Raw genomic sequence first — 21,240 nt, 5'->3', positions numbered from 1 at the left:
AATAACCAACAAAAAAATAATGATTTAGGCCCAAATTATGTCTGGTTTACTTTGCGCTTAGGCCTGTTATTTATAGTTAATTGGTCTGGCCAGATTGTTTGGGCCTGATCTAATCCCTAGTTTGTGTAGGTAAAATATTTTTAGGATTTTTTTGACACAATTGAACTATTGGGCTGCTTTTCTTTGCCACTCAAGTTGAAACATTAATTTTATTGCCAGTTAATACTACTTAAAGAAAAAGAACATTATAGATCACTCCTTTCAGTCGTATTGTACAATAGAAAGTGCGTCCACGACACGAGTGGCATAACAAGCTACAGATGGAGTTGTAAAGTGCAATCTTTAAATCCTGTCAGTGTTTTCTCCGCTGCCACCTGTCCGCCTCTGAGGCCCCGCCCACTGCTCCAAATGACTCATTAATTAGCCATGTAAGCTCGTCAATGCTGGAAAACCTGCAACCGCAAATCCACTAGCTGCAGTAATCTGCCAGACATGAAGCACAACGCATGTTCCAGGTAGGTCTTCTCATCTTCTAGCTGCGAGATGATGACTGTTTCACGAGTGCTCCTTTAGGCATTGTTGTTATTTACACACTCTGGTTAAATTACTAAAATAACAAGCAGGAAAGTGCAATGGTGTCTGGAAACCAATCCAAAGCTTTCCCAGTATCAGAACTCAGCAGGTTCTCTGTGTTGTTTTTAAAGTAGTTAAAAGTACAAACTACATCAGTTTAAAGATGCTTGATCCAGATTAAAATACCTGTAGATCATTAGTAGAGATGCTTTACATGTAAAGGGCTGCAACAAGTGATTTAATCGCAACTAATCGATTATAGAAATACGGTCGTCAGCTAATAATCGTTAACTAGTCTATACACAGACTCAGAAACATGAGCTGAGAGAAGAGGATATATTACTCCGACAGGGCAGGACTCGCACAGAAGGGGAAATGTCTAAATTTAGTGTTTTTTCGTCTAACTATTCTCAACCAGGGTTCGTATTCGCAGGCCTTACAATAATTAAATTAAAGAATAATTCCTAGGCTAATCGATTACCAAAATAATGGTTGTTTGCAGCCCTAATTCGAAGTCAATTCATTCTAATTCTAATTCTAGTCAGAAACCAGAAAGCGTGGTCTGGACAGATGGTGTACAGCGTGTCTCTGCGTTGCTGGTGGTCCACAGCGTGTCCTCGGCCCTTCACGTTCACAGAGCTGGTTGTATATAGGTTAGTGTAAACTCCCGGCAGAGCTCACTGTCCTGGACCTCCTGATCACGAATGAATCAATCCAACCGCAGCAGTGTTTTCATTCTGCCGCCTGATTAGTCGCTCGGTGCCCTGAGGTCACTCAATCAACATCGGCACAATTGTCCACATGAAGCGCTCCTCTCCACTGCGTGCGGATTAGCCTTCTCTTAGATATGTGATGCTAAAGTGTCATACATTTAGCTGTCTTCCTGTAAGAAACCAAATGACTTCTGTGGGAAGTCTTTTCGATGCCTGGCTTTTCGACACTGATTTAGCTGGTGTTTGTGAACTTAACTTGTGTGGTGCAAATATACATAACCTAATTTCCATACATGAAACAAGAAAGTCGTCATGGACAACAGCCCCAGCCCTCAATGAGAGGAAGGATTATGTGCGCAGGCAGCATGGATGTAAATCTTCTTACAAATCCTCTTTACTTTCTTCTGCCAGACACTAACAGAGATGACTGGCTTTGTCCGACACGAACGGAAACGACTGGCTTAGTTTGACACAGTTTCAGCTTTTTTTCACGTGCACATTATTAAAGTGGAGCAACAATGACGGAGCAGTTCCTCTTTGGTGAGTCAACAACAGTGTATTTGGACACGGGTTAATATTTAAACAGTTTTCAGGCTGATAAAACATTAGGGACAGTGACGGGAAATAATTAATTTGTCGTCTGCTTGTATCATTTTCATGGTTGTGTACCCGTGCTGCTGCTCTTGCTCTTGCTCTGTGATGTTTGAGGTTATGTCCAAAGAAAGTCCAAAGAAATATAGCCACTCTGCTGTTGTGGAAACACTTTACTGCCCTGCTCCTCGTTTGTGGGGTGCACAGTCAGCTGCATGCCATGTGCTGTTGTCATAGCAACCAGATGCAGCCCGGTGTCCCTGTCGTAGGCCTCATGCTCACCTTAAATACTACAGACCAGCGCTGTGGACTCCAGTCAGATTGGAGTCACTGTTTGGATGACTTGAGAATTGAACTAGAAACTCAAATGGACAACGACTTGAGACTGGACTTGGACTTAAAGACCTGTAACTCGGGACTTGACTTGGAACTTGAGATGACTTGATGTTTTTCCTTAAAAAATAAATCTGTTTTCTCTTTACAGTTGCTAGTTTGATGTACCTTCAATGTTTAATTTTACAGGAACAAATTGAAGGTTGTGCCATACTTTTTTTTTAAAGAAGGATCACATGCATTGCAAACCTATGAGCTGATTCTCTGATTCTTCTGTATTTGGTAATTTTGTATAAAGACTTGAAAGTATTTATACAACTATCTTTATCTATATCAAATAATAGGAACTTGACTCAAAGGACCGGGTCCTTGTATTGCTACATGCTAATGATGATAAGAGACCTTCTGTCTGTACAGTCTGTTCTTCCCCTCAAGCGTTTGACTTGATACATGTGTGAGGTCTAAGACTAGGGCATTAGGACCCTGAGAGCCAAAGCCAGACTATATTGGGCTGTGGTCCCATGGATTATTATATTGTGTGGTCTTCATATCAGAAAATATTTAGGATTCTTATAACTGAACATGGACTAAACTTGGATCGAGACTTTTTCCTCGACATTATGAAAAGACCATGAAGAATTCATCAAGTTCTTGTTTGTAGGGCCATTTTTTGTCATTTTTAGGTTATAATGTAAAATGACTTAACTCAGTTACTGCTTAAACCGTTGGACTGGGCGATATGACAATGAGAATCGATCTTGATCTGTCCCTGTTACTATTTTGTGATAATGTCCCTCATTATGTATTTTCTTTAGTCAGTTCTTCACTCCGGACGATTGAGGGACGACATCGATTGTTCTCAGGTGTTCAGCTCAAACTAAATACCGGCTCTTTCTGAAGCTTTACAGACAATAGATGACGAGCTACAATTGCAAATATTGGTATCAATATTGGTACCTGGCTGGGGTTGATAAATATTTTGTCTTCTGGCTTGAACAGTCTCCAGAAGGATATAATAAACTAAAATCTATGTTTTTAAAAATGCCTGAGTCAAACTCCTCCTCAACCAGGATGTAGCAGAGGTCACTACTTAGATGTGCCACTCCATCACAGTTTGAGCACCACATGTGCAGAACAAACAAAAGTGTGATGTCCAGCATCTGTTTGGCACTGATACGTTTGTCTGACATTTACTGCCACGCTCTGTAGGACGTTACATTCTCTTTAAACGGCCTGAGCAAACCTTTCTTCAAGATAAAGTCTGTTTAGTTTCAGATGGGGACATAAGAGAATAAGGCGGTCGCCAATCACAGATCTGAAGTGTTGTATTTAACAATGGTATTTTACTGTTGCGTTGTTCATGCCCGTTGCCGTGGCTACAGAGTCGGACATTAGAGAGAGTCCCCGATGAATAAAACATAAGGGCGAGTGGAGTCCTGGGAAAAGCAATCACACGCTGTACATGCTGCAACACTGTCCGTATTCAGCAAACACGATGTCGCCCGCTTTTGACTCATTTCCATTCACAGGAACAAGCAGAAGATTGAGTTTCATTTAGAAAGATTTGTTATGCGTTTTGTGTCTGCTTGTGATGAAGACATTTCAATTATTCTCGTTGCTCAAATATATGGAAGAGCTGCAACTAGTGTTAAGAATACATTGTTAGACATTTCAATTTATTCAAAATGATGTGATGGCAATACATTCAGGTTCTTCTAAAGTTTGTTTTTCAAGAACTAATTATAGTTAATTACTACATCGAGTTTTCATTCAATAATTTGAAGATGGAACAATATTTTTGGAGGCTCAATGTTTCTTTTGTGTACATTTTCTTTATACTAGTGTAGAAAAAGATTCAGTTGTAGTCATCTGGACTCAATGGAACACTCTAACCCTGGACGAGTTTATACTGTTTATACTAGTGGGACATTTTAGTTTATTTATTGGAGTACGATAAGATCTGCGCTTTAGAGTTGAATAAGTAACTTGTGTGACTAATTATGGATACTAACTAACTTCTAAATTGTTTCATTCGGCTTTTTATGCTGCTGTTTTTTTTTAACAAATGTGTTTATTGGGATTATTCTGCTTTAGTTATGATTTATTGTCAGTAAACTACCTTTATAGTTTTAATATGATCATTTGTCTTGATATTTTCTGTAGCAGTATGAGACATTTTGATGTGTCATTGTCTGTCACTTTAAGTTGACTTGGATTTGTATTGAATGGCCATAATGTTGTTTCAGCTGACTGTCACTGAGGCAGGATGAACGGCTATGACACCCCGACCTCCAATGTCTTGGGCTCCCAAAGCTCCCAAATCAAGTAAGACTTTGCTCATCACAGGTTGTTTTGTTTATTCGAAACAAGTGTGTGGCTGCGGGTCAGGGAGTGAGTAGTGAGGTCGTTTGATGCGCTCCGTAGCATTAAGCAGTCCGATTAAATATTGATGCTGTCAGCAGTCAGAATCAAGCCAATGTGTGAAAATATCCCGTTTCACAGACACTCGAGCTGCTCTCAGCCGTTCTGTCTCCAGTAGACCTCAAAAGGTAAAAGGGACCTCTCAACTTGTTTCAATAGACCCAAAACTAATAAAAGTAATACAAATAAAAATAAATTCAAATAATGTGTATGTATTAGAAAATGTGTCTTAATTGCTAAATTCCTGCGAAACAATACATGATGTACTGTATTTAACTACAAACACACACATACGATGCATTCATATTTAAAAAAAAAAAAAAAAACATTTGCAAATTTCTATCTTAAGCAACGACAAATAAAATAACTTGTGCCTACAGGCAACATAAAAAAAGCTCTCTGTTTGATTTCTATTGCAGTGGCCATGGCTCATCTCCAGAGCCTCCAAAGTCTAAAGCCAAGTCCAGTGCCAAAGCTCTTTACGGTGAGTTTGTCCTCTATTGTCGCTCACTGCTGGTGTTTCTAACGTCTGTGGGTTTACAGTACAGATTTGGTGATAGCAACATAATCATTATTTTTAAAAATGTTTGTAGTATAGAATGTACAGTAGTTTTCTAGACAAAATATTAGTAGTTTAATATTCCTACAGTCTTATATTAGTTCTGATATACAGCATAAAGACCACATACAACTACTCAGGTCCAAATGTATCTGTGACTGAAAAATGTTTTCATTCAAATTAGTTTGATACTTTTAGTATTTATTAGTATAATTTGGACAATGTTAGTTCAGTGATTTTCTTATATTTACAGGAAGAGAAGAAATGTATTTCTTTCGCTCGTCTGCCAAAAACAAAAAGCAAAGTCAAAGTGAGCGAGTGAACCGTGTGATCTGTGTTTTTGATTAATAATGAGATTAATGCATGGGCTTTTGAAAAATATCTGAAATTCAATCCAGGTTTGTCGAGGTGTTTATGTGATGCAGATTGTCTGTAATGTTTTTGTTTCTGTGTGAGTTTCTTGGCAGTGTGACTACTCCTTCATGTTTTATTTCATTTAAAATGATGTTGTTTTGTTTCTTGCAGAACAAAGAAGGCACTACACAAAAAACAGCATCAACAGCCTGACGGACACTTCACAGTATCATGTCGAGGTGATGCGTGTCCCAACACATCCTCAAAGCTTGTCTGTTCCATTGTTTATGGCATCTTGTGTTTGGTCCGTCCTCAGCACCTGACCACATTTGTTCTGGACCGTAAAGATGGGATGGTCACAGTTGATGACGGGATTCGACGGCTGCGCCTGCTGGACGCCAAAGGCAAAGTGTGGACTCAGGAGATGCTGCTGCAGGTGGAGGACAAGGCCGTGAGCCTCATAGACCTGGAGACCAAGGTCAGCAGGCACCATTTTCAATTCAAGCATCACATTACAGGCATTTCATTCATTTGAAACTCTGTGCTACATTTGTACAAACATAAGGTTTAGAAATGAATATTTTTCAGAATGAGTTGGAAAACTTTCCTATTGGGACGATACAACACTGCCAGGCTGTGATCAATGCCTGCAGTTATGACTCCATTCTGGCGTTGGTCTGTAAAGAATCTGGGCAGCTCAAACCTGACCTGCACCTTTTCCAGTGCGATGACATCAAGGTAACAACAAGACTCATGACTGATCTAAACTTGAAACACAGAGACTTCAGAGATGCTTTTCCTTCAGGCAAACCTGGTCCATGCAGACATCGACAGTGCCATCAGTGATGCCAAAGGTGGAAAAGTAAAGAAGAGGCCAGAGGCACTAAAGTAAGCGTCGTCTAAACATATGTTCAAAACTTCTTTTGTTTACACAGAGATGTTGTTAGATTGACCATTTTTATTGGATTTCAGTTGTTTCACTTTTCTACAGAAATGACTGTTGGACGTAATGCCTTCATTTGTATCAGTCTCTGTGTATAAATATGTTGAATTATGTGTGTGTGTAGAATGATCCTAAAAAGTGATGGGATCATCCCTCCGCCCCCTGCGGCCCCCGCCCCAGAGCCCCCCGCTGCTGACACTCAGGTGGATGTGAAGAGTCGAGTGGCAGCCTGGTCTGCTTGGACCAGTGAGCAGCAAGACTGTGAGTAGTCACTGCTCACTCTTCTGTGGCTCTGTTGGGATGTCACGATTTTCATTGATTGTTTTTTGTGTCAGATGAGAAGCGTGTGTACGAGCTGGACGGTTCAGTGGAGATGACTGCAGCCCGGGTCGACAGAGAAGTGGTCAGTCTTTAACAGACTTATTTTGACTGAACGTTATGTACTTCTGCTCTAGCTCTGAGCACAAAGTGGTGGGTCAGCTGGGTTTACAGCACAATAGACAACAACGGATTTAAGATGATTGGACTTTGAGTATCATCAGAGTTTGAGCTCAAATCTGGTTACATAAAGAAAGCAGACTAAATGTTTAGCCAGCCTGGGTTTTATCTTGGAAAATATTAAACATTGTTATTCAAATAAAGTCCAAAATAACTCTCAATAATTAATCATTTACTTTTTGCTACAGCAAATATTGAACCACCTTTTGGATGACATTGAGTTCTTTGTAACAAAACTGCAAAAGGCAGCAGAGGCTTTCAATGAGCTTTCCAAGAGGAAAAAGACCAAAAAAGGAAAAAGGAGACATCCAGGAGGTAATCCAGTTTTTATCTGAATTTCTATTGCTTCACCCAGTTAAATAGTATTTACTGCAAGTCATTTTTTTGTGTAATGGCATCCTCTAGAGGGCGTCCTCACTCTGCGCTCCAAGCCTCCAAGTGAAGAAGAGTTTGTTGATTGTTTGCAGAAATTCAAACATGCCTTCAACCAGTTGGTGCGTGGCTCTCCACTGTCTGTTCACACACAAGGCATTTTATTTCAATGTTTGACAGTATGTTTTACTGCAGGGAGCACTGAAGGACCAGATCCAGAACCCGAGTGCTGTGGATCTCGTTCACTTCCTGTTCATGCCACTAAAGATGGTCAGCCCTTTATATTGTTTCAGTCTATACTTACTTTTATGTCTCTTTTAGCATATAGACTTTTGTTGTTGGATCAAATAAAAGGTGCATTTGTCTTGCAGGTGATCCAGGCCTCAGGCAGTGTGGATTTGGCTCGAAGTGTCATTGTACCTCTTCTCACAAGAGAAGCCATTGACTTCCTCCATTCAGCAGGAACAGCTGAGGAGAGGCACATGTGGGTGGCACTGGGGGACGCCTGGACCAAGTGCAGGTGGGCTGTGACAGTCTGTACTGATTGAAGTGTTTCTTACATTCTGTTAACAACTTCAAGTTAAAAAGACACTGAATTTTTAGCTTGAGTCTTATTTTAAGACGTGTGAAATGTAAAAATAGATGTTAAAAAATGAATATAAGCTTTTGTTTTTCTGTTCTTTCCAGATTGGAGTGGCCTAAAGAGCACTATTTCCCTCCTTGTGTTCTGAAGTTTCGTGACGGCTGGGAACCTCCAGCTGTTCCTATGGTCCCCCCATCACGTGAACAAGAGCTTGCCCAGTTGGCCGAGAGCCTGGTTAATGCTGAAATCCAGAGGAACGAGGAGCTGAACCTTCAAGTTGCCCAAGAGGTGAGATACCGCAAACCGTTTGACCTTGTCTCCAATCTGCCTACTATCGTTATAACTGTGCGTCCTGTCTCGTAGCACGCAGCGATGCAGAGGTTTCCCCCTGGAGATGGGTATGTCAACAGCACCTACAAACGCATGCAGGTTTTGGACCCGAACATGGCCGTGGCCCCTTTTAGGCAAGCTTGTCACCCGCTGTGTAGACCGGTAACTTTAGGTCAAAAATCAAGCCCTGGAGAACTGCTCCTCCTTCAAACTCAATTTCCCACTTGATCCATAAGCGTTTCCTTTTTCTAAAATATTAAAATGCTTCATCTGACTGATCTCTGTTCTTGGCTCGCTTTGGACACTTCTCCATGGCTCATTGCTAAAACAAACATAATTTTGTAAAATAAACGTGATTTATTGAAGTAGAAGGGGTAAATTATATACTTCTGTTTTTTGGGTTACTTAATCCATTATCATGACAGTTTTTGTTTGTTGTCAGGGGGTATGAAGCTGATGGCGGAGGTCAAACTAAGCTGATTGCCAAATCAAAATATGACTTTGTTGCAAGGAATAACACAGAACTTTCAGTCTTGAAGGATGAAGTTTTAGAGGTAAATAAAAGATCTAATTGCTGTTTTTCAGTATGACAAATGCGTTATTCATTTTATGTTTTGTCAGGTTCTTGATGACAGAAAGCAGTGGTGGAAAGTCCGTAATGGTTGCGGAGCGTGCGGCTATGTGCCAAACAACATCTTGGAGATCACCAAAGCGGTGGACATGTCGGGTAGAGGAGAGCCCGTCTACAGCCACACTATCCAAGTATGGGACCCTAAACAAACCTACTGTTTTTCATCCCGTACCACTCAATCATTGTCTCTTATGTCCATTTTCCATCAACCAAAGCTCATGATGCCAAAGAAGGAGTTTGAATTGTTTAAGGTAAAGTAGGGCAGTGGTCTCTAGATTGAGGACTAGTTTAGGTATTGTTTCTGTGTGCCCTTAAAGAACAGTCTCACATAAGGACACAATTCACTTTAGTCTTCTTATGTGACTTTTCTACCCTTGAACTTGAATTGTGTTGAAATGTGACTTTGATTTTTCAAATTAGCCTGTTGTGGACTACTGCTGTGTGTATGCAGTGACAAAGAAATGTAAATGTTTTGTTGTATCATTTTACATTTGTTTCTTGCTTCTTTTGGCAGCAATTATTGGGAGAATTGAATGAGGTAAAGTGGTGTGTTTCACATAGACACTGATTATTGTCTAGTAAACCTCTAGTGTGTTGTGTAAATATATAATTGTATATGTTGTGAGGTTTACTAAGTTTAGCTGCTAACTACGTCAACTCTCATTAATGTGATTGTATGACCTAAGACTTAAGACTAAAACATTAATAATACAAACATACACTGTTTTTTGTTGTCTTTTTTCGTTGTTGGTTGTTCAAATATAGATTGTTGCTAGTAGTTAGAATAAAAAATGTCCCTGTTGGATTTCAGAAACAAGCGAACAGACCAGAGCACACTAAACCAGTGGTGACTTCGATGCCACCTACACCCACGTCCCCCATGTCCCCCACGTCCCCTCCTCCCGCCCATGTCGGCCTGCCTACTCCGCCTCTGCCCCCCCCAACCAGTGTGACCACCAAACCCAGCAGCTACATTAACTCCGTGAGTCGCCACAACAGCACCACGTCGAGCGAGGGCAACGTCACCATGAGGGAGCACAGCCAGGCTCAGCAGGCCGTACCTGCAAACCGTGAGTCCTTTTGAAATTTGAATTGTATTCAATGAAGGATGAGTGAAATATGTCATGCATTTTATGTGCAGTAATCAATGAGGTTAAACAGAATAATTTCTGTTATAATGTAGGTTTATGGACAGGCCATGGGTCATGTTCAGCTCAGAAGCTCCAGAATGCCAGGCTCACTGAGCTGCAGAGGCTGCACTGACTCATGATTGGTGCAGGAGCCGGGCTTTAGGTAGTGACTATTCAGATCAGAGAGAGGACTTTTATAGTTTAAACCAACAGGATATTAGTATTGATACTGGCAACCCAGTGCACTCATGCCAGGTTCTGTTCAGGTGCAACATTGAGAGTTTGATTCTGACTCTTGACAATTTGCTGATTGTTCTTCCCTTGAACCAAAACACCAAATTATAACAAAAAACTTCAAGACCAATATTTTGTAATTCAGAACACAAAACATTTTAAAAAAAACACGTTGCATACGGTTTGTTTAAACTTTTGACTTTTGTGTGCTATATTTAGTCTTATGTTTTTGATTGGTAAAAGACTGGACATCAGAGTTTATTTACGATCGAGGATGTCATTAGTATAATGAATTGTTATGTATGATGGCAAATGTTTATCTTAATGTAGGGAGGAAATCCAACATGGAGGAGGTGCAAGATGAGCTCATGCACAGACTGACTCTGGGACGAAGTACTCAGAAGAAGTTTCAGGTTCCCTGTCGAGGCAACGGCCAGACTGTGAACATCTCGTACGACTCTCCTCCAGACGATGTGAGGAGCTGGCTGGAGACTAAAGGCTTCAGTCCCGTGTAAGTCATTCCTTCTTTTGTAAAACCAAAAAACACATGCTACTACTTGTACCTCCTAGGTTTATGGTTCATATTTACGTGTAGGACTATCTCAAGCCTGGGGGTTCTGACTGGTGCCCAGCTCTTCTCGCTGAATAAGGAGGAGCTGAAGACTGTTTGTCCTGACGATGGAGCGCGAGTCTACAGTCAAGTGATGGTGCAGAAGGCGGCGCTGGAGGTGAGTGCACGCCGCTTATGGCATGGTCAGCAATATTATGTTAGACTAAATAATAATGGAAAATATTAACCAGATAGAGCAGATATCTGAACATTTGTGGTGAGGCCATCATCTCTAGGTCTAGGTCTTTGTCTTCACATTTTCTATCCCCAAACTCTGGCAAGGTCTGGTGTGTGGTGTCTATTTCCCAACTGCAGGTTTTCTTCTGACTCTCCTTTGATCTTCTGAATGTGTTACAACATATATTAAGGTATTGTGTCCATAATCTGATTTTCACTGCTCCATGCTGCTGGTCAGATTTAATGCACCTATCATTATCATTATCATTATCATTATTATCATTATCATTATCATTATCATTATTAAAGATGTATCCAACTGTGATAGTATGTTTTTATTTCAATCTAATGGTTGATTGCTCAAACTTAAACATCGGCTCCGAGAGTGTAAATCTGGCCATCAGCATGCAGTTTTATAAGAGTAGTTGCTGCTGTAAGAGATCCTTCCCATCCCAAATGATCACTTTGGCCCCGTCTATGAGCAACTGCGCCCCCTAGTGTCCATACTGTAGAGTGTCGCTGGTATCTTGCATGGAGACATCAAGAGACAAACTTGTGTGGGTTTAGTAGTGTTGGACTAGTGCATGTTTTACCCGTTACATTTGACCGGGTTCACATGCAAACAGTCCATAATGTGTTTGTTTATCAAAACAATCTGCAGATTGTAATAGGACCTCCTCTATTCCCCTAAGTTAATGTAGATTTGATTTTATAGCTGGTGTCACTCTCCACCAATGATATGATGTCATATCATTTTTTGAGGATGTGGATGAGTATCAAAATATTTTTGTGTGTGTTTTTCACCTCTATGCTGAAATATTTTCCCATTTACTGTACATTATGAGGGCAAAATCCCATCAGATTAATAGAATCATCAAATGTTTTATCATTTATGCCAATTTGAAAACAAACACATTGTGCTACACTATTTCAACTGTCTGCTTCATAAGTCATTCAAAAATGACGACGCACTTTGTCTTTTCATCAATCCATAATTGGCTTTGGTAAGTAAAATTAAACCGTTTTGATACAGGTTTGTGTCTTTGGCAGAAGTTCTGACCCACAGCAGCTCTCACTAACTTGTTGACTTAACACATTTCTAAGATATAAAAGTAAACTCGAGTAATAAACTTATTCAGAGGTTTGATACATTGTCCTACACCTAGGGCACCTTTGTGACACCAGATGCAAATACTCACACTGTATACTGCAGCTTTGAATTTACCCAGCATGCACCCTGATTCTGCTCAAAATGTTTTCTGCACATTTGAAGCTTTAGCTCGGAAACACCTTTTGCCCCATTTAATTGGAAAAGGCGTTTCATCTGAATATAATATATATTATACATTACATATTATATGATAATATATATTATACATTACATATTATATGATAATATATATTATACATTACATATTATGATATTTGCTCCTCCCAACCCAGCTACTTTTACAAACAGGCTGAAGCTGAAGTAGTTTATTGTGAATTGTAGCAAGACCATGGAAATACGCTTGCAGCTGGCCTAAAACGTTTGGTTTTGCTTGTTGGTTGTTTGGGAATGCCTGTATTTTGTTTTGTGTTGCAGAGGGGCTCTGGCGCTGAGCTGCTGGAGATCATGAGGAGGAGGCAGGAGAAGCTAGCGACCTCCACCTGGGACTCTGGGGTGGAGTCTTTTGATGAAGGCAGCACCCACTGAGTCGTCCTTTCACATTTTAAAGCTGCAGTTTTGTCTCATGCCGTCCGTTCTTAGGCAGCAGAGGATCACGCTCATTTTGTGGAGGTCATGCGGCGGCGACAGGAGCTGCTCAGCTCTTCTCCATGAGGACGACACGAGGAGCGTCCAGGATGTTCTAACACTCGCCAACTTTACCTGACCAAGAAATCTACAGGATGCAGGAAAGCTACTCAGTGGGTTGTCATCAACTTAGTATTACGGCTGCAAGCTCCACTTTGTGCCTGTCCTTTTCAAAATGAACAGGCTCTGAATCGCCACGTGTGGGTTGTATTCACTAAACATGTCCTAATCACTGCATTGTATAGACAACTGTATGTCGATGGAAACGTCTTCAGTCCATTCTTCAGCCTCTTATTTACTTCAGTTTGTTCAAAGCTGAGCCAAGGCTGGTTAAAATGTAAGTGAGGACTCAAGTATCTTCTTTAGAAAAAACAAAAAAAAAACAGTTTAGTCAGAGATCTTGCATGGACAAGATTTGTCTGTCTGTACTTTCATTTAGAGTGAATACTGTCTCTGATTGTGAGAGCAACTTGTGCTTTGTGAGTCAAATTTGACTGATCACGTATATTTTTATGAAAAAATAAGTTAACTCACAAATTGAAAGGCACAAACTGGAACTGATAGTTTTGCATTCACACATTCACAGGTCAGCTAACAGGCAGTTGTTGACAATTGTCCTGGGAATATCCAACTACAGTCGAAATATTCACCAATAAATTAATATTTATGTACCATTTGCTCTTAGGAAAACTATATCTAATAATTTTTATCTTGATTTGAAATGTTAAGAAATGAATGTCTTGAGAGGAATGGCCTTTCTCTTAGACTTAGATAAGTTTAGCATTTTTGCACAGAAAAGTACCTGATCTAATCATCTGTGGATCTTAACTTTAAGTAATTGTGCAATTTGAGTGAATGTAGTTGCTTCTTGTACAAGTTCCACCAAAAGCAACCGTTATCCCTGTTAGCATGTAACGTTGTCTGCCTGATTTGCCCGAGACATTAGAATGTGTGAACATTTTTAAGCAGTAGGATTGTAATTGCTTTACTATTTATGCCCAGTAATGTCACTTTGAACATCCTTTATAAATGGCATACAAACCATGAAATGAACATTGGTTGGGGTTGCAGAACTACTCATTTTCACTCAGGTGTTAGTACTGCCAGTTGCCACAAAATGTATTTGTCTGGAAGGTTAGTTTTTTTTAGGTCTGAACAAAAGACCACAAACTGTTCCAAAAGTGCAAAAACATGAACTAGGGCTGTTTGATCTGTGTCTGATCAGTCTCATGAGTAACACAACTGTATAATTGTGTATTTAATAAAATGCTACTGTATGTAATTGTGCACGACATGTGGGGCATAGAATAAAATGTCACCATTTGTGACAATTGTAACACTGGTATTGATGCATTAGCCATTTTGTAGTAGCTCAAATATGTGTATTTATCAATACAGAATAATAATGACAGGGGCACGACTGTTTAGTAAAACCACAGATGCCAATCAGAGTTGTTAATTTGATGAAGCGTTTGTAGACTTTTCATGGTGCCTTTTCCTTTTGGATTTGCCCATTCTACAATAAATCATTTACAGAAAAATTGTGTAGATTGTGTTTATGGCGACTGGTGATGTCAAACGGGCATGAAATGAAAAGAATGTCCAGGAAAGGGCTCTTACAAACTCTTGTTTAATTAAACTGTCATTCTTATAAGACACATCAATAAATCTGTTGCTTCAATCAACGATTTCACTAAAAAAATAGTCTACATTATGCCCATTCACATCTTCAAACCTGAAGTATGGCTGCAACAACAACACAAACACTCTTAACCAGGTTCTTCAGCCCACAAATAGTGCAAAGATTCAACTGTGAACATCTCCGACACATAAGAGCCTCCTTCAACCAGCCTGTCCACCTGACCACCTCCATCTAAATAAACTCTAGATTCAAAACATTCAGAGGCTCTTCACATCCACTGTTCCTTTCATCACATTCACAAGGTCAGAGGTCATCAGGATAAGCGGTGTTGTCCAAAATGATTGCAGTCCAACATCAAAAGCAGATAAGTCCCTTGTTTTTGGGAGAAGTATTTTGTCCAAATGGCTGATGACTAACGAGTAATAGTAGTAATAATTGGAAAGAAAGCCATTAAAACCAGGCCATGAGACTTTTTAATAATTGGGGAGGTCATGTTGCATAACGCTTAAGCCACAAACACACTAATGATTGACTTCTTGATTTCCAAACCATCAAAACAATAGAGATCTCTGGACCTCAATGCTTTTAAAAACGTGTCAGGTGCAGTTTCAGCTGTGGCCTGTAGTCCAATTGTCTCGGGCTGGAATCTGTTCACAGAAGTGTTCAGATGCATTTCCCAAAAAAATTTAGCTGAGCCGTGCATTTTTCAGCTTGTACAAAACAAAATTACCACAGTTTTAAAATCAAACACGTTGTGGCTGTTGGAAAATGATTTCTACCAAAATTGGTAGTTTATCTGTAATTAATGTTGGACTGCTATTATTTGGAACAACGCCGCAGTTTGAATGCTGCTGTTATGAGGCTACATCATGATTATACAATACATTTTTATATCTTCATTTGTAATTGCTGATGCTTTACTCAAACAGCTGTAACTCTAAAAGTTGAGAAGCTAGTTGGTGTAATTGCTTGTTCGTGAGAAGTCCTAACTCTTATGTTGGTCGAGTGTCAATCATGTGATTGCTTCAGGACACTTGGATCACCTCCATGCTTCCAGAGAAGCTCGACTGACTGCCCACTTTGACCATTTCCTCTCGAGAGTGGCTGACCGGCATCCCATCCCCAAACTCCATCTGACAGCTGCGCCGTTTCAGCTGCTTCTCAAAGCTGCTCTCCTCGTGCCAACTGCGGCGGGAGTCGCCACAATCACCAGTTCTCTGGCGGCTGCGGCGCCGCACCGCCTCCAGGCCGTGGCTGTAGTTGTAGGTGAAGCCGCCGCCAGTTAAAATGGCTGACGTGGAGTAAAAGCGAGTGGACTCAGAGGACAGAAACCAACTGCCGGCCAAAGAGGATGTGGACACAGTGACAGGGCCCAGCAGAATGTCTGAATGCCAGCCCTTCAGAGCGCCGCCCGGGCCGCCCTTAAACTGTTGGCTGCAGGACAGTTCCATGGGCACGCGGCTGCCACTGTCCTCCACACTGCCGCTGCGCTGAAGCGTGGAGGCACTGCTTTTGGCTGGTTTAACCACTGCTTCAGAGGCACTGGCCTCCTCTTTGTCAGGGCTCTGCTCTGGGGTGGACTGCTCTGACACCTCCTCTACTGGGGAGAACTGGCAGGGTTTACTGGTGGTCTCTTTGAAACCAGAGGCTCTTCCTGCGTCCGCTCTGTGTCCACTGGCTCCTGCTGGTTCAACGTACGACTTAATGTCCAGTGAGAAGGAGCGCTTGAGTCGGACGCACTCCTCCGGGCAGTCAAAGAGGTGCACACTGCTGAGGTGCTCCAGCAGGTGCTCTTCAGTCGGCTCAGTGAGGGAACAGGGCAGAGGGAGTGTTTCAGGAACAGTCCCAGAACCAGAGGAGCAGGTTTGGTCACACACAGGTCTGGAGGGCACATGAGCTTCATGAGCGTTCTCTAAACCATGGACGTTTTTGATTCTCTTCTCAAAGTCCAAGAGCTGACCCAGGAAGTTAAAGTTTGGTGATATGGTTGGCCTCTTTTCTTTCACAAACCTGCCACAAAGCACAAGAGGAATGTGGAGCTCATTAGAGTGCTTCATCAGCGTAATGAGTTTTGACAGTCAAATTAAAGCTAAATGACACTCTCATTACGAAGATGTTCTGTTTGGAGCTGGGGAATGTAAACGATCACAAACATGTCTACGAACTACTGAGGCAGTTACTTCTGAAAATGTCTATACTACAGCACACATTCATACAAGATAATTATATAAGATATGTGATAAAAATATATAATATAATAGTTCTACAATAGGGTACATTTCAACTCTTTCACATTGAGGATAAAGCCGACCTGTATGCCTCGTCCAGAGACATGTTCATTCTCATCATGATGTAGGCAATGGCGATAGTAGCAGATCGGGATATTCCAGCCAGACAATGCACCAAGACTCGTGCGTTGCAAGCTTTGGCCTTCTCTGAAAGACAAAAATGTTATCTCAACTATTATGCATACAGAGAAGATTCTAATGATTTTGCAAATGCTGCTGACCAATAAACTCCACTGATCTGTCCAACCAAGGCAGGATCTTCTCACAAAAACTGTCGTTGACAGGAACTCGCAGAAAGTGAGAGTCTGGGATGAAGTCAGGCTTGGGGCACGTGTTGCTGGCATTCAGGACATATGCTATTTCATTCTGTTGCATCAGCTCCTGCACACGCACAGTATGAAATACTTTTTGTGATTTTAAAGAGGATATAGTATGAAAAATCTACTTGTATGAGCTTTAAACAATATTATAACATTGGCTATGTAGAAAAAGCTTCAGTTGTATCATCTGGACTCTGTTTTAGAAAAACAAGATGTTTCGAGTTTCGTCCAAGAGTCATTCTCAATCTGTGGATCGAGTCTGAGAACTCGGATACTTATCCTACTCTGAGTAAGCCCTGCCCACTAGGGCGGAGCCTCCTGATAATAGACTGTCCTGTTTTTGTTTTTGTTTACACTGAGTATCAACTGAAACCAGTATTTCAGCCCGGTAATGTTTTTTTCTACAATGGATCTCCCCTGGAAGACTGAGGGATCGACACTGGCTATTCAAAAATATGCTCATTATCTGATTTCTGGAGTTATGTTAACTGTCTGTGAACAACCTACTTACATCAAAGAAGCTTATGCAAAAAGGTAAACTAAAGTAACAAAAACAAAAATGTTAAACCAAAATGTTTAAAATGTTAGCCTTTATCTTTCAAATAAAACCGTTGCTCTAAAAATTAACTGACACATGTCAGATTTATTTTAATTATCTAATTATTGGATTATCTGATGATTCTAGTGTGTACCCACTGTTCCCTCATCATGAGCTTACTCTGACTCTCAGTTTTCACCTACCCCCTATCTCCGCCCACAGCTCTGTAATACATCTAAAGTTAAAACAATTTCAACAATTAAAAACACATGAATGTTATTCTGCTGCTTGTTACAGTGAAATGCTGTTTAGAACTGGAACTCAATGGACCAGTTTCTGTTATCAAACTGTTTACATCAAGATTGCAGTTTAAAATGAACAAAATGTAAAACAATTACCTACGTTTTTGTTTATTACTAAATAAATAATGTGTTACAACAAACATAAAAACAATATTTCCATAGGTTGTAGTCCAATAGTAGATCATAATGTCTTCTTTATGTAAAACAAACAAATTGAAGTGATATAAGCAGACAAACACAGAACTGCTGTAAGTAAGAGGCTAAATAAGATGTGGGGTACGAGCAGGGGTCTATTAAACACAGAGACAGGCGAGTGCTAGTTTTCTGTTGTACCTTGTTCAAGACGTCCCTCTGGCAGCCCAAATACAGATGAGACAGGATGCGAGTGGGTCCTAACCCGGTGGCTGGCAGACAGGGCTGGGACACACACAAGGGCATACATGTGGCTTTCCCTTCACACAGACCCGGGAACAGGTGGCAGAACTCAGAGAAACCCCCTGAGGAGGTGATAAAAGCACACAGGATGACTTTCACAAGGCCTAAAAATTACCACCACAGATCTATTAAAGACACTTTTGTAATAACTTGACTAGATAATACGTGCACATTTTTTATTTTCATGTACAGGCAGATTTACAAGCAGCTATTGGAGTGGTCTCAGAGTTGTTTTCTTAACGTTAAAAGGGTGGAGTCTTTGTAAGAGCATGACATCATGCTTACATAACAGCACCATCAGTGTAAAAGAGAGAAAAGAGTCACAGTCAAAGATCTTCAAACCCACATCACAAGACACTTTTTCATGTCTGACTCGAAACAAAATGGACCGTAGTATTTTCTCAATGAAGGTATTATTCTGTAGTTAGTGCACATGTTCAGCTGGTAATGCAAGACTCACCTGAGAGTAGATGGACTGAAGGAAAGGTCTTCTCTAACTTGACCAGCAGCACACAAAGGAACGAGTCAGGGCTGAGAGCTGCCAGGTCTGAAGAACTTTGATCGTAAACAACAACTTCTTGATTGCCCCGCCACTCCAACTATCCAAAATATAACATCAGTATAGACAGAAAACTTATTGTGAGGCTTTATGCTAAATGAGTTTTAATTCAATCTAACATCTCGGTTTTCCACTTTGGTCAGTCCTTTTCACACAGTTTTAATAACTTGAGTGAATCATAAATCAGAATTCTCTTGGGGTTAAACACGATGAGACTGAACGCTGTGGTGAAGTGCACACACTAAACGAGGAATGTGATATCATGTTTAAGAGTTAATGGAGGACACAATAGTCAGTGATGTGATGAAAATACCTTTTTCTTGGCTGAGTGTTGCAGAAGTTCAGCAATCTGAACCTTGTCCTGCTGCAGCCTCCTCTTCATGAGCTTTGAGCAGTTGACATTAACGGCCTCCAGGATGTGAGACGCGTTATAATCCACAAAGGGCCTGCTGTCGATCAGCACCACTCGATCCAGGCTACCTTCACGCAGGGCCACTAGAGCTTCAGCCCCAATGGGCCGCACCATCCTAGGCCTCTGCATCCCTACTGCAATGGTGCACCTACTCACTGCTGCCACGGGACCCCCCGACATGCCTCCCAGCCCTGTGGGGCAAGAAGGCTGCCCCTCTTGACGCAGTAGCCTTAAAAACGGCCCAGCTGGTTGTGCAGTGCAGTGACACAAACTGGCGAGGGCCCTCAGGAGATGAAGAGCACCATTATGTGAGCCAGGGATGATGTCATGGTGTTTGGCAGTCTCAGATCCAGTCCAAAGACAGAGAGGCAACGGCCCAGCGACGAGACAAAGTCCGGTACCACAGTGTATTTGTGACAAGAGTGAGTTAGTGGAGCGGGCAGGGGCTCAGGCACACTGCGGCCCACTTGAGACACCTGGGATCAATGACATCACTCTGTGCCTTTGTCTTGGGTCTCATAGTGTTAGCTCTGAAAGAGACAAAACTATAGTCATGGACTTAGACAGACATTCACACGTCGTCTACACAAGTCACTTTGTGAACAGTTGTTAGCAAGTGGCAGGTCATTTGTCATTGTTTTGGAAGCAACATTTTGGGGGGAAAAATGTCCCTCTGGAGTAATTTGCCAAATGTTTAGGGATTTTTCATCAGAGAACTATTCAAAGCTTTTATGTCATTGAGATAAGCACTTTCCTTCTGTAAAGCTGAGTCTCACACATGAAGTGTAAAAACTAAAGTCACAAAACAGATTCAGTCCAGATTGAACTGAACATCACTAAGTGTTCAGTGATCATCATGACCACAAGATGCCTATTTGTGCCAGTACTTTTCTAACTTTCTTGCTTTTCTTTTTACATTACAGACTAGTATGCAGTGGCTGTTAAATAAACGTGTTTTTAACTGTTTAACAGCAGTTTGCCTCTGGCCAAGTCTCAACTTGATCACAAGTTAAAGTGCATTACCAGCTGCAAACACAATAAAACAACATAACAGCCTTATTCGATTAACTAAGCCATTATTACATCACATGAATGCGGTTTTAACGTGGACACTTGTTCTGAAATGTACTTGCTCATTGCTCCCAAAGTTTTAAATACTGTCAGTTAATAATAATGTGTTTGTAATAGATTGTATAACACAAATGTCCGTGTCCTTGGACAACATGGACCGACATAATATCAGTTTAAGTTTTCGATAAAGCTCGCTCGAGTTATTTCTGACATTTTGTGGGCTTAGCTGGGTTAAATGTGTCGACAGGAAACTGACCAGGCCGTAAAATTAGCCCAAACTAAAAGTAAAACGTGTAGACAACTTCAAGTTAACCGAGGGACGGAGCAGAGGAAAACTTGGACTCTAAAGGCCTCGTAAACGGCCGCAGTTTGATTTACACTTTGATACTTTCGAAAACTCACCGTCCAAAAGTCGCCGTCAGAGCAGACAAAGCACATTTAAATCGTCCGCTTCAGAACAACACCACGGGCCGCTTTGTGCGAGTGTGTTTGGAGGACACGGCGCTGAAATAAGAGCTAAAGTGAAGAGACGAGACGGTTTAGTGGGGTCCTGTCGCTGCCATAAGAGATGAGGTCACTGTTTAAAAATACTGATGTCGTCATCGGAGCCACAGTCACAGGGGCAGAGCGCGCGCCTCTTAAAGGGACAGGCGCCCCCAGAGCGAGCACATGGATCACACGGAGCTGCTCACAACACCAGACAGGAGCTGCTCACAACACCAGACAGGAGCTGCTCACAACACCGGACAGGAGCTGCTCACAACACCGGACAGGAGCTGCTCACAACACCGGACAGGAGCTGCTCACAACACCGGACAGGAGCTGC

At 41.3% G+C, this 21,240-nt stretch overlaps 2 protein-coding genes across 2 annotated transcripts; one reads left to right on the top strand and one right to left on the bottom strand.

The window, feature by feature from the left end:
* The first annotated feature begins 1,714 nt into the window (after positions 1-1,714).
* eps8a (EGFR pathway substrate 8a, signaling adaptor) lies at positions 1,715-14,388 on the top strand. Its single transcript, XM_072453934.1, is given in 25 exon segments — positions 1,715-1,826; positions 4,457-4,535; positions 5,051-5,115; positions 5,444-5,500; positions 5,716-5,783; positions 5,861-6,022; positions 6,133-6,282; positions 6,350-6,432; positions 6,612-6,748; positions 6,823-6,890; positions 7,174-7,300; positions 7,391-7,479; positions 7,553-7,627; positions 7,729-7,877; positions 8,045-8,228; positions 8,304-8,411; positions 8,413-8,432; positions 8,713-8,824; positions 8,892-9,032; positions 9,117-9,152; positions 9,416-9,439; positions 9,713-9,971; positions 10,596-10,776; positions 10,861-10,993; positions 12,638-14,388. Coding segments are annotated over 24 exon segments (2,598 nt in total). The 5' UTR covers positions 1,715-1,826; positions 4,457-4,476; the 3' UTR covers positions 12,749-14,388.
* Positions 14,389-14,460: 72 nt separating this feature from the next.
* On the bottom strand, positions 14,461-21,002 carry dusp16 (dual specificity phosphatase 16). The gene is made up of 7 exons (XM_072453935.1): positions 20,817-21,002; positions 19,245-19,873; positions 18,833-18,971; positions 18,271-18,434; positions 16,999-17,158; positions 16,801-16,924; positions 14,461-16,499 (listed from the first exon to the last, which is right to left on the bottom strand). The coding sequence occupies exons 2-7, from the start codon at positions 19,521-19,523 to the stop codon at positions 15,515-15,517; spliced, it is 1,851 nt and encodes a 616-aa protein (XP_072310036.1). The 5' UTR covers positions 19,524-19,873; positions 20,817-21,002; the 3' UTR covers positions 14,461-15,514.
* Positions 21,003-21,240: the final 238 nt, after the last annotated feature.

The sequence above is a fragment of the Eucyclogobius newberryi genome, unplaced genomic scaffold (genome assembly GCF_026437365.1).
Source record: "Eucyclogobius newberryi isolate DKJ021-1_F unplaced genomic scaffold, fEucNew1.0.hap1 SCAF_2, whole genome shotgun sequence".
NCBI lineage: Eukaryota > Metazoa > Chordata > Actinopteri > Gobiiformes > Gobiidae > Eucyclogobius > Eucyclogobius newberryi.
Note: the sequence above shows the minus strand (reverse complement) of the source record. Positions and strands in the feature narration are given on the sequence as shown.

Excerpts from the sequence above, each read along its gene's own strand:
- dusp16 (XM_072453935.1), bottom strand. The coding sequence starts at position 19,523 with ATGTCGGGGGGTCCCGTGGCAGCAGTGAGTAGGTGCACCATTGCAGTA. Across the intron at positions 18,972-19,244 it reads AACACTCAGCCAAGAAAAAG|TTGGAGTGGCGGGGCAATCA; the intron begins GTATTTTCATCA and ends TATTTTGGATAG. Across the intron at positions 16,925-16,998 it reads CAGATCAGTGGAGTTTATTG|AGAAGGCCAAAGCTTGCAAC; the intron begins GTCAGCAGCATT and ends TTTGTCTTTCAG.